Source organism: Pungitius pungitius, chromosome 1 (assembly GCF_949316345.1).
Source record: "Pungitius pungitius chromosome 1, fPunPun2.1, whole genome shotgun sequence".
NCBI lineage: Eukaryota > Metazoa > Chordata > Actinopteri > Perciformes > Gasterosteidae > Pungitius > Pungitius pungitius.
In genome coordinates, this window is record NC_084900.1 from 6,314,197 (window position 1) to 6,330,007 (window position 15,811).

At 43.5% G+C, this 15,811-nt stretch overlaps 1 protein-coding gene across 1 annotated transcript in view; it reads right to left on the bottom strand.

Moving 5' to 3' along the window:
• The window catches only part of LOC119222665 (phospholipid-transporting ATPase ABCA1-like), a 111,427-nt gene extending 95,859 nt beyond the window's left edge, over positions 1 to 15,568 (bottom strand). Inside the window, exons 1-9 of the mRNA XM_037479473.2 lie at positions 15,440 to 15,568; positions 11,573 to 11,702; positions 8,459 to 8,552; positions 7,928 to 8,069; positions 7,637 to 7,764; positions 5,699 to 5,826; positions 4,755 to 4,952; positions 1,760 to 1,846; positions 1,453 to 1,627 (exon numbers count right to left, since the gene is read on the bottom strand). Of these exons, the coding sequence (XP_037335370.2) occupies positions 1,453 to 1,627; positions 1,760 to 1,846; positions 4,755 to 4,952; positions 5,699 to 5,826; positions 7,637 to 7,764; positions 7,928 to 8,069; positions 8,459 to 8,552; positions 11,573 to 11,638 (1,018 nt within the window). The 5' untranslated portion in view covers positions 11,639 to 11,702; positions 15,440 to 15,568. The remainder of the gene's footprint in view (positions 1 to 1,452; positions 1,628 to 1,759; positions 1,847 to 4,754; positions 4,953 to 5,698; positions 5,827 to 7,636; positions 7,765 to 7,927; positions 8,070 to 8,458; positions 8,553 to 11,572; positions 11,703 to 15,439) is intronic.
• Between the last annotated feature and the right edge of the window lie 243 nt (positions 15,569 to 15,811).

Below are 15,811 nucleotides of genomic sequence, written 5' to 3' on the forward strand. Positions count from 1 at the left end.
ACAGATCACCCCGTGCTCGTTTGTGAGTCATCATACAGACGTCTGGGGATGCATTAATGCAGTCTGTAGTGAACCTGGCTGTTACCATTGGTTTACACAGCAAGCAACATGGTCAACATGTAAGCTTTAGTATGTTACAGAATTGTAATTGTCCATGTAAAATGTGCCTTTTCACTTTCATATTGAGTCCCGTACAAATGTGTGAATCAGAAAAACACTTTGATGCAGTAATGCCAGCAAAGTGTGTTCTGGGTTAGATCAAAAGTGTGATTCGCATCAGTATACTTGACTTTATCTGCCATCCACAAATGCTGGTGGAGTATATCTTCCCTCTTTCATTAATTGATTCCTTGCAGGCATGAGAGCGTTTGTTCACAACCACACGGAGGGTGGGTGGCGCGGCCTGCACTTTCAAAGCAGTGTGAAAGTACCAAAGGGTCTTCAAATGTGTCTACCTGACGCACGCCGTTCATTAAAAGAAGCGCGGTGCTGTAGCAAAGGCACACGACTGTGGCTGGTAAAGCCACGGAGGGCCCTCTGCTATGACCACAAGAATAGTGATGCAACACAGTGGACATCAATGCACCTAAAAAGACTAAATACAGCTAAAAAGGAGGACAACAAAGTTGACAATATAAATAAACAGTCCATCTATATAGAACAAGGAATAACAACATATCATGTTTGTACACCTGATAACAATATGCCAGTCATGGTTGTGCAAACTACCCTTGCTGACGAGTGCAAAATACCAGTTTTAAGATAAAAGTGTTCTAGTGACACCATCTGTCCTCCGCACAAAGTTTGGGTCGCCATATGTTCATATTTAGGATGTCGTATATTCCCGCCTTGGGACCGCTGCACTACCCAGACAACAACATCAACCACTTGGGATTCGTTGCTGTGGACTTGTCTCTCCATTTTAGAAACCATCACTGCGTCAAAGCGCTTTTAGATGGAAGGAGAGGAGCTGACTTGATCGGCTACGATTGATGCCTGCCTCTGACGCGCCGGCGGATGAACAACCCCGTCCCCATAAAACACAGGCACCGTGTGTGCCATGCGCCCGCTATTCATGGAAAATAGGAGCCTTTGTTTTAACATGGACCACTCTGGCTTGCACCGAATATGTCTGTGCGGAGTACAGAGGAACCGCCCGACACACTGTGGCTGAGAACTTCGATTTGATTATTCACGATTCACTCAATCCTCTGCCACCTACCAATTAAGCATAACTCCCACTCTACCCAACCCAGCTATGCTTTTTCGCCTCTGGTTGGCAAATCACCAAAGGACTGCCGATACATCACTGGTTTTTAAAAGAATATGTAAAAATGTTTTTTTTTTTTCTCCATTTGCCGGCTACAATAACTGTACACAGCACTTTGCAGCCAAACTGCAGATAGACGATAAAGGCAATGTGATGACTTTGTGCTTCGCTGCAGCACTCACCGGAACTGTTGCTCCTAATGGAGACAGACGTCTTGTTATCCATCGGTGTAGGTGAGCTTAAGCTGATGTTAGGCGGCTTTCCACAAAGTAGCATATTGATACTGCCAATCATGTCTTTTTGGAAATCCAGAGAACTGGCAGCTTCGAAGATCATGGAGTTCTGCAACCTGGTCATCTGAAGAAGAAGAAAAAAAAAAAAGTAAGTAATCTCAATGAATTCTTCAAATGCAGATAAATAGCCTTGTGATCATAGAGTAAAAATATGTATTCCGGTGTGCGGTGTATGTGACTGAGTAGCAACACTAACCTCCTCAATCACTGGTAATGCATCTTGAGTGGTTTTCCCAATCAGTGTGACTGTGTCGGTTACATTCAGATCCAAAGCTGCAGGTACCTGAAGGTGGGCATGGACAGAGGTTTTACAGAACAATACTGTAGCCACCAGATGAATGGCCAAAAAAACCTGTGACGGTGATGGAATCCAATGTAATCAATTGAGCTTGCCATTGAAAAAAAATGTTTGAAGCTATTTTCTCAAGAGAAAGAAATACTAGATGTGTGTTATGGTTAGTGCATAACGAGTAGCTACAGTTGAAACGCTCATTGATTCCATGGGTGTGTTCACATCTGAGCTAAAAAACACCAGCTCCATTTCAGCCTCTCTGCTGAGGCTTTTATATTTTGGCAAAACACACACGCATTTATGCATCTGGACCGGGAAATTGTTGCCCGACATCGTCCTCCGGAGCAGTGGTTAATAAAAACTACATTAAAATGAAAAGTGGTACTGTGTGTTACAGTGACATCCTGAACGTACACAGCCCCAGTCCAATTACTAGAACTAAATGGCATGCCCTTTTAACCATTGTCATTTTCATGCATCAAGTGTCAAGTGAAGGCTGCACTAGGAGGGCCTGCATTGTCTTTCAGCAAATAAAATTACAGAGGTTAGAGACATTGGTCCAGAACAGATATTTTCAATCAAGAGGGTGAGAGAGGTTTAAAGCACACTGCTTTGAGTTTTTAAAATAAATCTTTTTTAAATAGAATCCCACTCCGGCACATTTTCGAAACAACAGCCTGGCTATTGGTTAAATCTCAAGGTAATTCCCCAAGGCAGTGGTCTCTAAACTGGGAGGCTCTGTGTGGCTACAGCACGCAATAGGAAATACAAATATAACAATAATCAACAATTAATAAAATATAAAAAAGGAACCCCGATATTCCAATATCAATTACCAAAGGGTTTGTAAACCACATGTGCGGGAGTGAGTCTCACACTATTTTGAGCTCTGCGGGGGGGAAAATCACTGACCAACGGATGGAGTTTTTGGTCGTTTGGTCACATTAGGAGATGTGAACATGAACTGAATAGTTTTCTCATGCTCATTTGTTGAACATAAACTAACAGCTCAAGGCGTCAGGGGTTTCTATTGCCAACCTGCTGCCAGATTAGAGAAGGCAATCAAACAAAAATGAAACAGCCACAAGTGTTTTGATGGTAAACTTGACATTCAAATTACATTCTAATGTGTTTTTTTTTTTTTTTTCCATTGTTCCCATCTGCATTGTGTCGTTGAAATGATTGCCATTGAACCCGAGTGGTGGAACCACTGTCTAAATCCCCCTCTGCCTCTCGCGAGCGACCCCACTGATAAACCCGGACTTCTTCCCTGGTCCTATCCTTTATGTTACTGTTGTTGCTATCACAATCACTCAGCGACGTCCAGCTTTGAGAGCGAGGGCTTGATGTTCTTTTCCATCCATTTGCTGGCGGCGCTGAAGAGCCCGTCCGCCATATCTTGTATGGGCTTTTTTTTTTTTCCTGCATCTGAAAATGCCTGTGGGCTTAAATTGTTCAAATGCTCTCTCCTACAAACTTTCTTCCTTATCACTTATTTATTGGATTTGCTGTCCCATATATTTTCTCCATAAGATAAGCTCAGAGAAAAGTGCAATCTCTTATCATCCCAAAAGGGAACTTGGAGATTTAAAAGAATTGGTTCCAAGAAATAACTCCCACCTGATTGCATGCGTTCTAGTAAAATCACTGCCGATGAGCTTTTTAAATGTTTTGACCCTATGGGCCTAAAAAGTGATTTATTCCACACAAAAAATAAATTAACATAATGGTACAGTAACAACGTGGTGCCTCTAGGTTCTCTCTTTAATTGGATGCAGAAGGCGAGTTTTACCTTTGAAAGCTACTTTCTTTTCTATGTAAGTCACAGAACAAGAAAAGAATAACATTTGACTTTTAAATTGGTGACTTAATTGTCCGTCACAAAAAAATCATTGCCTTTCAAATTACTGCGAGCCCTGCGAGAATTCCAGTTAGAGCAGACTCAATGATGTCAAAAGCCTTTAAAAAAGGTATCTAGCTGTGGAGTCTAATCTTACTATTGATAGAATATCCATGGCGAAAATGACCGTGTGCAGTGACGTTTATGCCTCCATACAAAAAACATGACTCTAGCGTTACATTTTTTTCAATCCAATTGTGTCTGCAAATATTAAATGCAAAGGTATTCAGCACAACATTGCGAAAACACACAATGTCTCTCAATCACCGATGGATTGGGATGTTTACTGCCTCAACTATATCCGCCTCTAATACTACCAGTGGGACAGAATCGTCACATCAAATGTGAAATGTTGAAAACGGACAGATTACTGGTCAGAGTTAAGCATTCTGTTAACTAACAAATGGGCACTAACAAATAGCGACACATTCAGTATGTGCCAGCAAGGACACGCTGAAATGCCTTCTTGTATTGCTTCAAGCACGGGGGCCAATGTTCGAGGGCTTCACAGAGCTGCGCCGCGCTGACAAAGGGAGCCGACAGTGCATCTCCTAGCAACACCATGCACCTCTCAAATGTAAGTCTTGGGAAATGCCTAGAAAGGTGCAGTTCCCACACAAATGTTGAAAAAAGCCTCACACCGTAGCTTAAGTATCACCAGGTTGACTTTAAAATCCCTCATGTATGCATTCTCACCAGTAATTCCTCAACAAAAGTTTCAGATTTACATATTTAATATTACCCGCCTTAGCTCAGACATTGCAATTCATAAGCATGTCAAATGTTGGTGACCTCACAGAGCAGGAAATACGGCTTTTCGTGCATAGAGATTATGATCTGTATGACTAGTCGGGCCAATTAATGTAAAGCTCCCGGATGCATTCACTCTTAAAAGTTTGTCAAACTGAGACTAATTGTGTGCGAGTCGCCACGCAGGACTCCACGTCTCATCAACTTCAAAAGTTGCGAGGTCCCTCCTTGGTATGGAAGACAGCTCACCGCAGAAAGCACTTTCCTCCCATCCAGGTTCCGCTGGAACACTTGCTGGGCGTTAATCAGCTGCTGCGGATCGCGGGAGCAGCTGACATTTTGAAAAGCCTCCTTTTGGGCTTGGCTGCTAAATTGGATATACTCATCCAGATCCGTCCCCTCGCACAGGACGCTCCTCAGGTCGCCTGGTCTCGGGAGGCCCGTCGTCTGAAAAAAGAAAGAACCCAAATTTGGTGGAAGTTGACTAACAAGGGGACTTTGCATCAGAGCAACATATTTCACACGAGCAAGCAGAGGGCATGCTACAGCACGCTTCAAAATCAGATAGAAGTGATTGTTTTGAAATGAACTTATTAGCCTTATTTGGTCTTTGCTCATCTATGAGTAAAGACACATTGACACCAAGAAAGACAGGATACATGACAGACAATGACTCACAGGAGCTTTTGCTTTCTGGCCAGATGGTACATTTTGCCATCAGAATGCCTTTATACTTATACAGTAAGGTTCTTTTAATCACTGCGCACTGTAACTAAGCAGTCTTGTCAATGTGAGTGAAGCAAAATTTGCAGCCGAACTAATATTACACATCGTGGTACCAATTGGGGAACATTCAGAGATATTTTTATTGCTGTTGGGACTTAATTTAATTCCAATTTACCTTCTGTAGCCAGCCTCAAACAACTTGTTTTAATCAAGTAAATGTTAGAGTTTGCTTTGATTATGACTTGCATAGATGTCTCAAAAGCAGTCCTTGGCAGTGCTATTTTACATTTATAACACGCAAGAAAACATTCCTGGCACATTTGATCCTTTGAATATTTGGAATGCAATATTTAACACAAAAATTATTTTATTTACAGGAGGAAAATGCGGTCTCAAAGCAGCTGGCATTCCTATTGGAGGATGCTTGCCGTTTCATCATGCGACCGGTGTGGCGAAAGGATACTCACTGGATTGAGTTTAATCTCAGCATTCATGAGGCTTTGGACCACCGCTGGCGGCATCGACAAATTTTCTTTTAGATGTGTGGAGAAAGTTTCATTGTCTCTGAGGACACTCCTCAGGATCACCGGTTGAGCTTAAAACACAGAGAAGCAGAAGCATTACCAATACAAAATGTAGTGTACAGCGGTGCAGTTGATGTTGATGCTGTAATGCCGACAACTGGTAAGCGGTTGAAACATCGAAAAGGGAAATGCGTGTGCTTCCATTTCACACGATTTGTGTCGTCATATAGTTTAAGCCATAAATCGTTCCTACTCGCCATCTGCACTGCAGATATTTTGCAGCCAACCCTCTATTCTCGGCCTCTCCGTCAATGAAAGGAAAAAGGTCCAAACTAAAGCCCACGACTACAAAAATCCCTACCACTGCAGTTGCCGAGAACATAATATTGTAAATTACATGAACAATGCCCCTATAAGACGTCCATCAAATAGGTGTAATTAAAGTTCTCGGCTGCCTTCTGATCTGGTTTAGTTTTACAAGTTGTCAGAAGTGGCTTTACAGTCGGAGTTATTCAAGTTTAAACGCCGCTTTCACGATGACTGTTGCAATTAAACTCCTCATTGGTGCAAGTAGAGGTTGAGCACTTGAGTCGAATGAGTGGTTAAGAGGGGACAATTTGTTGCTTAACACGTACCGCAGAGTTCACCGAATAGCTGCTACGGACAAGCAGGGTTTAAATGATATAGGTTAAAAAACAGACGGCGCTTTGTTACGCCCCCCCCTCACAGTGCCATAACGTCGCAGGGATGCCACTAAAATATCTCCACACACCCATGCAGAAACCGCATCTATTCAACATGTGTTTTCTTCTCTCTGGGACTCCTGCTCGTGCTGTTGAGATAACGAAGGGGGTTACGCAATTTAATTAAATTAGCCCTTTCGCCAGTGTAATGCATTCAGCTCAGTCGATTGTCAAGGTGAGGGGAGGGAGTGACTCATGCAGGGTTATTCAAGGTTCAATTAGGATAAATGTCTTGTAAAAATAACAATCATTCAGATTTGTTTTGAGTTAATTATGCTGTTTGATGCGACCAACTGAGCGGATATATTATTATGCCCCTCATGCCTGCCGGAGCATCAGGGCGGTGGGGTGGACCGGGTTAGATTAGGGGGAAGAAAAAAACGTGCTCTGAGCTCCTCCCGAACACGCTTGCCGTTCGGATTTAAATGACCACCCGAGTCTTTTAATCAACCCAGGGTAAAAACTAAAAAAAAAAGGACAACACAATCCCCTTTGCCATCCCGGTCTTTTGATAGTACTCCATTCCCCATTCTTGTCCATGACCTTTTGTGCTCTTGCCTCCCGACAGTGAATCCCATTAATTATGGCCGGGCTTAGATCTTTGATGGATTTAATCTCGTATATTACAAGCCAGCGACCCCAACCAAAATGCAAATGGCCCTCAAGCCGCTTGCTGAACAGCGGCGCCACCTCCCCCCCACCCCCCCCCTTGTCTCTTTGCAAATTAGGTGGCGTATGAAAATCTGAATATCATCAGGGTAAATGAGCCTAATGCAAAGCAGCAACTTATCAAGACAAACGATCTGTCAGTCTGCACAGCAAATTGCATCATAAATAATCATGCGCTATTGTTTTTGAGGGATAAAGGGGAATAACAAATCCTCTAACTTGTCATCGACATGAAGGGGATACTTTCCTTGATGGAGAGTACTTAACAAAGACGTTGCAGAGTGATTGTTGCTGAGACGTGATTTTTGTACTTTTGCGAAACAACGCGCACATCGAAACGCACCGATGTCTATGTTGACCTTGTTGCTTTTTCGATGACTTTGACGGTTGTGTTTGAACCTTAAAACCAGGTTATCTCGATGAATCGTGCCACCGTTTTGAGGTCGGTGGATCCAGAGAATTAGCTTACCGTTGCCAGGGTTTGCCTTTGCCAGCACTGAATCCCACTGGTCGAGGTCCTCTGCCAGAAACCGAGCCCTGCTGAGAATGGATCCGTTCCCTAGGAGGCTTTGCAGCTCTATCAACATCCTTGAAACTCTTTGTTAAGCAGGAGGACAAAAGAAAAACAAAAGATCGCAAACGGCCTGTAAATGTCACGTCTTCGATCAAATCGGAAATCATTGACAAGACATTCATCTCCATCCTAATGTACGGCACCTTGGAAGGCGAGAAGACGAAAAGGGCACATGGCAGTACGTACATGGAGTCGTTGAAGTTGTTGACTTGTCCCGGCGTCTCCCCCGGCGTCGGGTCGCTCAAACAGGGATTGTCGATGTTACACATCATTCCTTGAAGCCAGGGAAGCACGCCAGCCGACGGCATGGCTTTATTCGGGAAGTGGCCTGCCGGAAAAATGGATGAATACTTTTCAGGATTCCTCCAGTCAGATCTCTTGTTAACACATTGATGCTTTGATGTATGGATTTAGGAATGTTACCATCGAGGAGAGATCTATATACTATGTACTTAAATTGTACTCATAATGGCACTTTTCTATAACATGTTTTAAACTGCTTATTTGACGAAATTGTACTTTCTTCTTACTTGTTCTTCTGAGTTTGTATCTTTATGGTGGAAATGCACTTATTGTAAGTCGCTTTAGATGAAAGCGTCGGCTAAATTACATGTAAAATAATGTATATAGATCTATAGATCGAGAAAACAGGTTTGGATCTGAGAGCTGGTTCTAAAGCTTTTGAGTGCACCATTACATTACTAGACTTGGTCTTACATTGGCCTTTAAAGACGGGCGTATTGGTGGACCGCACCCACACCAGTATGATGAAGAGGAACAGAGGCCACACCACTTCAACGACCAGCCGCACCTGCACGAACAAAGTGGACTCATTTTCATAACCTTCTGGAAACACATCATTGGAACACGTTTAGGATGAAAGCATTTGCATTGTATTTTCATAAGTGAAACGTGACATTACACGTGAAAACAAAGCAAATCTGAAAGCAAAGGCGGGTGGACTATTATTTAAAAGGCAAACGGAAAATGATGAGTCACGGCCGTTGAGGAATGGTTAATGATCGACTAAGATGACCTCACGGGCTTGTGTCTGTGCCTGTGAGTCTACAATGTAGCTGCGCAAGCCATAGTCCAGATGTTATGCTGTTGGTCTTGCTTTTACTCAGAGCACTTTACTGGGTTGAGGGAGAAACCTTGGCGTGTGACTCCACAAGCCAAAGCTATCACACACACACTCTCCCTCGCGTCTGCACCACACATTTAATCCTCTTCTGGATGAAGAACACCAACCACTTCCTTGCTTTAATAAAACCCCTTCAATACCTGCCAGGAAATAGAGGCCCATGTGACATGGCGGGCGTTTTATTCCAACCTCGGGGGATGGGTGGAGAGAGAAATTGATGACCTCGAGGCTTTACTCCTTCACGGAGTTGTTTCTCATTTTTTCCCTGCTCAGTTGGCCTTAAGGCGCGTTCTAGAGGCAAAGTGAGACTACCTTAGAGTTATGAGGTATACACACACACACACACACACACACACACACACACACACACTCACGTCAAGGCTTCCTCATTTACCACACTCCCATGATTATCTGGATCATTGTTTTTACTGTGCAGACTCTGAAGTAGTCGAGTTCTTTTATACATAAGTCACGGTAATGTGCACCTTTGAAAGAAGACGGGCCAGGTGACAATGGTAAAACGGTAGTGTCACTTCATAATTCAGCAAGAAGTAATATCAGACAGCCGACAACTTCCAGTGAGATATTACAATGCCGCGCGCTCATCCTTCCTTCCTTCTGTCTTCAACCCGACGCCGCCTGCCACCGCGGCTTTTCCTACGCATCCGCAGACACGCCATCGCTCCACATCCCCTTTCATTTCACTGAGCCTCCCTCCCTCCTCCCGCTGACCCGGTCCGCCGGCACGCTCAATCCATTTCTTTTTTCGGCGTCTCGGGCGGAGCGACTTGCTTCGAGGAATCAACTAGAAAGCTCCGGTTAGCCCTGCGGCCTTGCTATGGCAACGGTCATCGTACATATGATGACGCACATTAGCACATAATAAGAGGAGCCATCCACGCTGCCGCTGCTGCCTTGATAATTAAACTGGAGGGCAGGCAGAGGTGAGGAAATACAAAAACACATATTGCATGTAATGTCACAGCGCCATGGCAACGTCATAAATTAAAGAGAAAGGAATGGGAATAAGGGATGGGGGTTGGAGACGCGTATATTTAGTGTAAGCAAAAGGCCGTGTCTATGATGTTGTCGATGAATTACAGAACAGAAAAAATGCATAAATTTCAAAGAAACTAAAAAGATTCTTTGAATTGTGCCCTTCCCCCCCGTCTGTGTGTCAAAGAGGATGTAGTTCTGCTGAGAGGGTGAATTATCATAATGTATTTCAAAGAATAGAAATGGTAACGGGACACAGAGATCATGGGGACTTTCTCAATGTCTGGCTCCCCAGGCATTTACCATTGGACACTTGTGTCTTTGTGAGTAGATAATCTCCTCCTATGAAATTATGTGGAATAGTGGACCATAAAATCGGTTTCATGCCTGTTATAAAATCTTAAAATGCTTGGTGAAGCATTCATATAATTGGTCATTAACCTCCACGAGCCCTCCAGAAACACCATTGTCCTTGCTAACTCCCTCTGGTTTTGTGTAATGCCAATATTTCATGTTGACATTGGCCAAAATCCTACATTCCATGCACAAAACCACTACTGTCCCCTTACATATTCGAGGGGGAACGCAGCTGCACATTTCTCCCTTATATAAAAAGGAAAGTTCTTTCTGCCGGTTGACAAAATTGACGAGGGGAATGTTTCACAGAATCAAAGTTGTAAAACTGCAAATGACTTTGCCTTGAGGTTTTTTCCAAGAAAGTATGAACTTTGATGAAAGTAGATTTTTTTTTTTTGTGTTACGATGTCCTTTGTTCTACTTTGGCAACAGGCACACTGCTGTGCTGGAACCCCCTTCCAAAACAAGTGGGTGGATGTAACTCCTATCATCACTGCAACAACGCAAATCAAAGGGACGCGTTACATCTGCCCCAGAACGACGCGTAAGACGAATAAAAAGCCTCCGTGACAACTCGTTTTGACCTTGAAATGCAGTTGCGACACATCGTGCAACTGTTATCTTCCCCCGGCATGTGACCTCGTGCCATTGTGGAGGACATGAGAGGCAATGAAATGCATCGGATATAACACTGGGTCATCATGTGTAGGCCAGTGCTTGTTATGTGATTAGGAAGAAATGACTGGCAGGTTACGGGAACCAGCCGGGGCAAAGGGACAACGCCTCACAGGATTAAGCCTCGGCAGCAGCCGCTGTTAGGCCACAAAATATTCGTGATCGGTGTAAAAGTAGTCATGACAAAAGCCCTAGTTCACAACAAAATATTGACAGGCGTATTAATCACACAAACACTTTGGGTTACCACGCCGAGGACGGGCCTTGGCCAGAAGAAGGAGCGTTTGCCCTTCAACTGAAGCCTCCAACGATTGCCACTCGGCGTCCCGCTCCTCTTCTGCCAAAGACCGGCTCCGATAGGACTAAAACACCAGCGATGTGACATAACGTGCACAAGAGACGCATCTCCCAAAATTGAAAGTGGCACTCCGAATTGGTTGGCATTAAGGTGAGATTGTTCTTTTTCTCTGGTGGGAGAGCTAAAAGGCGGCTTACTTCTATAGGAGACCATTTTCGTTGTAAATCCCTCCTATTACTTCCCCTCTCATGAATAACTTAGTTGCCCTTGATAACACAATTCTGGGACCGTATACTCACTTTCCCTCCGTGGCTGACCAATCTTAGCAGATATACGTGGATTTGCAAAGGGGGTTGTGTACCTTTTGTCTCTTCCGGAGAGTGAAGTTCTTCCACAGGAGCAGAGTGAACTGCGTCAGGAGACCCATTACGGCTTATCCTGGCAATATCCTGCCAAAGCGTCGCTATGGAAACTGGCCCACTTAATAAACCCTGCAGGGAATAAAAGGCAGAGTTTGGTTTTAGTACAGAGGAGCAATGCATCTTCGGGGAGTGCCACTAATCATCCACTTCCCCAGGCCACGGGGCTTACGGTTCAGCACCTGTTCTAAGAATTATTATCACCTAAACTCAGAATATCTCAGGACGGGGCCATGGCTCACCTGGAGGTTGCGCAGTACGAATGAAGGAATATTTTTTTCATGTTTTTTTATGGTTGTTTCGCTTAATATATGGTGTACAAACAAAATATTAGGCAAAACCTAAAACCGCTGTTCATCTTAAAAGGTGGGCAATGCTTTGAAAACTGGGCGCTTTGTTGAATTATTAACCACAACAAATTCTCAGAAAATAAAATGAAAAGTCTAGAGCAAACTAAAAGAAACAACATAACGAGAAACTGCCAAAGATTGCCGTAAACCTTTTATCACAGGTTTTATTACACACTGTACAATGATTACACAGATAATAAACAAATGGATCTACTGTGGCATTTTTATGCCGTTACATCAAGTCTGACCTTTATAACAAATTAAAAAAAAACTCTACTGGTGACAATGTCTGTTCTTAACTGCATCTCCTACATCGGTCAGTCAAAAAGGTCCCAGGTATTATCACAGGAATGTTACGTGTTTTTAAATATAACTATACAAGGGGACGTTTTAACAATTCAATAGTCACCGTTCAAAATGTGTTCCAGTAAAGTATTATCCACGTTTCATCACGGTTTGTATTATGTGATGTTTTGTAGGTTAAATCTATGCATTTAACTTAAGAAAAAAATACCATTTGAAACAAATGATACGGGCAGCAGAAGTATTGTATGATTGGTACGAAAGATAAATTGGCCAGGTCTTGAAAATGAGTTTTTACCTCAATGCAACGGCCTTTCAGAGAATGTTAACAAGTTCGACTACAAACAAATGTGAGGACGGCTTTTAAACACACTGAAAAGGCTTTTATGATTAAACACGTTTAATTTGAATGTTTACTAGGCCAAAGTATGCCACCTGGCTGTGTTAAAAGCACGGAAAAAACGGATGCTCTGCAGAGACTTGAGTATGTGTGCAGAGGGGGGGGGGTCAGTTAGCGATGGGCTTTTTAGCCGCAGGGTAGTCCTGACAAAGTGCCACCTTTTAACGCTCCATTTCCTCGTTGTGTACAGCTTCCATCTTCCCTCTGTGTGTTTACATTATTTACTGCTACTTCATGGATGTTTTATTTACCGTCATGGGAAAGTTGAGGATCCCTCACTTTCACATGGTCACATGGTCACATGCAGCGGACACTCATGTAGGTTTAATAATCTACAGTGGAATAATGGTGAGGTGTGACGCATTGTAAAAGCCACCTGTGGTAATTCATACTATAAAACCCGTCAATCAGCTGTCAGACTACATCCGGCGGGGATACTGTAGGTTTAATTTAACACTACCACGTCAATTCCTAGCATGTCTTCTGGACTACTATTCACTATTTAGTTTCACCTTCATCCTATCGTTGGAATGAGATGGTGATTACGGAATTGTCCAAGGGAAAACTTGGCCTGGGTCTCCACAAAGACGCCATGAAGGAAGTGCGGGAGTGTGCGCGAGGACTCTCGGCTCCATGAAACGATTGGATGATCGAGTGTCCGCTGCTTTCAAGCCTCATCTTTTGAAACGTGAAGTGCGTAAGACAAGGACAGCCTGGTGTACCTCCTCCACGCTGAAATCATGTCAAGCATGAAGGGTAAACAACATTTCTAAGAATAACCTCAAACTATAAACTACAGTCTAAAATATGTGCATGCAAAACGCGTTGGTTTCCGAGAAAAGAGACGCATCTGTAAAGGACGGTGTGTGTGATTGTGTGTGTGGGGGGGGGGGGGAATTGCACATGTGCAATTCCACATCTAAGGAACAGATAAGAAGTAACAAGCAAAGATATGATTGCGATTTGCATTGCAGACGCAGAGTTAAAGAAAAAGAAGCAAACACAATGAACACACAGAGAACAAAAACCACACACTGTGAAGAGTGCTTCCCAGATCATGATTTTAATCTCCAACTAGGAGCAGAGACAATAACGGAAGTCCTTTTCGGACTTGTCTTTACACAAGAGTGTGGCCATCAGGCGCCGCCATCAGCTTTTTTTTCACGGTATCATTAGTTCGACTACATTAGACAATGTAGCGAGACAAAGAAGAGAAAACGCACGTGCTGATGCACGTCGGGTGTTTTGGGGAACGGGGACAGCAAAGTGCGTCATTTCAGCCCCTAAAATGATTGAAAAGAGGAAGTGGATACTCTCCATGCAGCATGGGGGGGAGGGGGGGTGGGGGGGGGGGCAGCTACGGCCTTATGAAGGGCGTAGTGGTCCCTGTGCTCCTTCACTCTGTCTTTTTTTTTTGTCTTTCTAACTCGTCTCTATCACACGCCTCACCACAGCAGGATGTCACACTACTCTGACAAAGTCGAGGCAAGGACATATTTGTTTTTGTTTTTTTAATAATTTCAGGTCATACGCTATGTTGAGCGTGAACATTTTTCCCTTTTGGATGTTATATTCAGGTTGTTTTACAAGAGCGCAGTTGGTTTTTTGCTTAACATCAGCATGATCATGCTGATTATTTAATTGATGTACAATTTAATCACCAGCGTGAACCCTCATCATCCTGCTGCTTTAGTTCATTGTACAAAGATAATGTGAACTGACTAAATGTTCTAGAGAGGGACATGTTATGCGGATAATATGGTGTAAAAGATCCTTCAAACTGATACCTGCAGTTTTCGGATAAAAATAGGAGAGAAAGACAACTTTGTCCAACAATGAAAGGTTTTCTGCAGTCATTAAACAGCTGGAAAGCATCTCACTGTAGCAAAATGTCCATTCACTACTGATACTATCAAGTATAATGGGTGGAATCACCAACATCCACATAATCCATGATAGAAATAATTCGAAAAACGCACCTCTGACCACATTTTGTGTGTCCCTGCCTGTCTCTAATTCAATCGTTTTATTGCCAAACTACCTTTAATTACAAAGACGTGAAGCTGTGATATTAGAGTCTGTCAAAATGATACCACGGATACCAGGTCTGTCATTACACGTAATTAGTTCAAGAGACGAAACAGCTCCCGTCTCTGCTAACTGCGTTTCCCCGGGCGACCTGTCAATCACTTTTAGCAGCTAATTACTCATTCATTATGAACAAATGAAAATTATAAATAAATAAATAAATAAAAAACGATGGGATGCACTCTAGCACTTAGGGAATTATGAAGAAATGTCATTCAAAACTAAACAGTAAACAGCACAGTAAAGCGGTTATATATGTCTCTTTACTACCTGTTACATGTGTCTGGGCTCCTTGTTAATCATTAGTATTGGAGTAAGCGCAGGTCTTTACCCTTTCGACTAAGCAGACAAAGTTGTTGGAATGAGAGCATGTCTGAAGTCCTTCATGTGCTGTCAACTACAACAGAAGTAACAATTAAAAACTGGATTTATTTGTTACGTTCCGAGCAGATGTCAAGGAAAAGGTTTTGATCTACTTGCTAGAAGGCGAACGCAGAAAAACACGGACGCGGTGTACGGACTCCCGGGCCGGAGCCCAGCCTTGGGAGCAGAGAGCAAGCGACGACAACAACAACAACAACAAGAGCAGACGAGAGTCAGCAGCACAGAAGCACTGGCTACAAAACACGTGTCGTAACAGAGGAAACTAAATGTCAAAATCAACCTACCTCCGAGCTGTTTACTTCCCACCCATCAGCACATCTTAGGGCCTGAAGATGGATTTGACCGCTTTTAACTGCCGGCCCTTATGAGTCACGCATAAGGGACACGCTCTTTACTGTCTGTCTCTCTCTCTCTCTCTCTGTCTCTGTCTCTCTCTCTCACGCAAAACACACACACACGCCCGCCCACACACACACACACACACACCCACCCACACCTCTCTTCTACCTATCGTGTTTCTGTACTCTTTTACCTAGAGTCATAAACTATGCAAATTACCTCAGCTGGGCCCGTTGGTAACAACCGTAGCCACACTAACGGGACCGGGCGCTCCCTTAAGCTTCGCCCCGTGGCGGAGCACATACGCCCGCCGCATC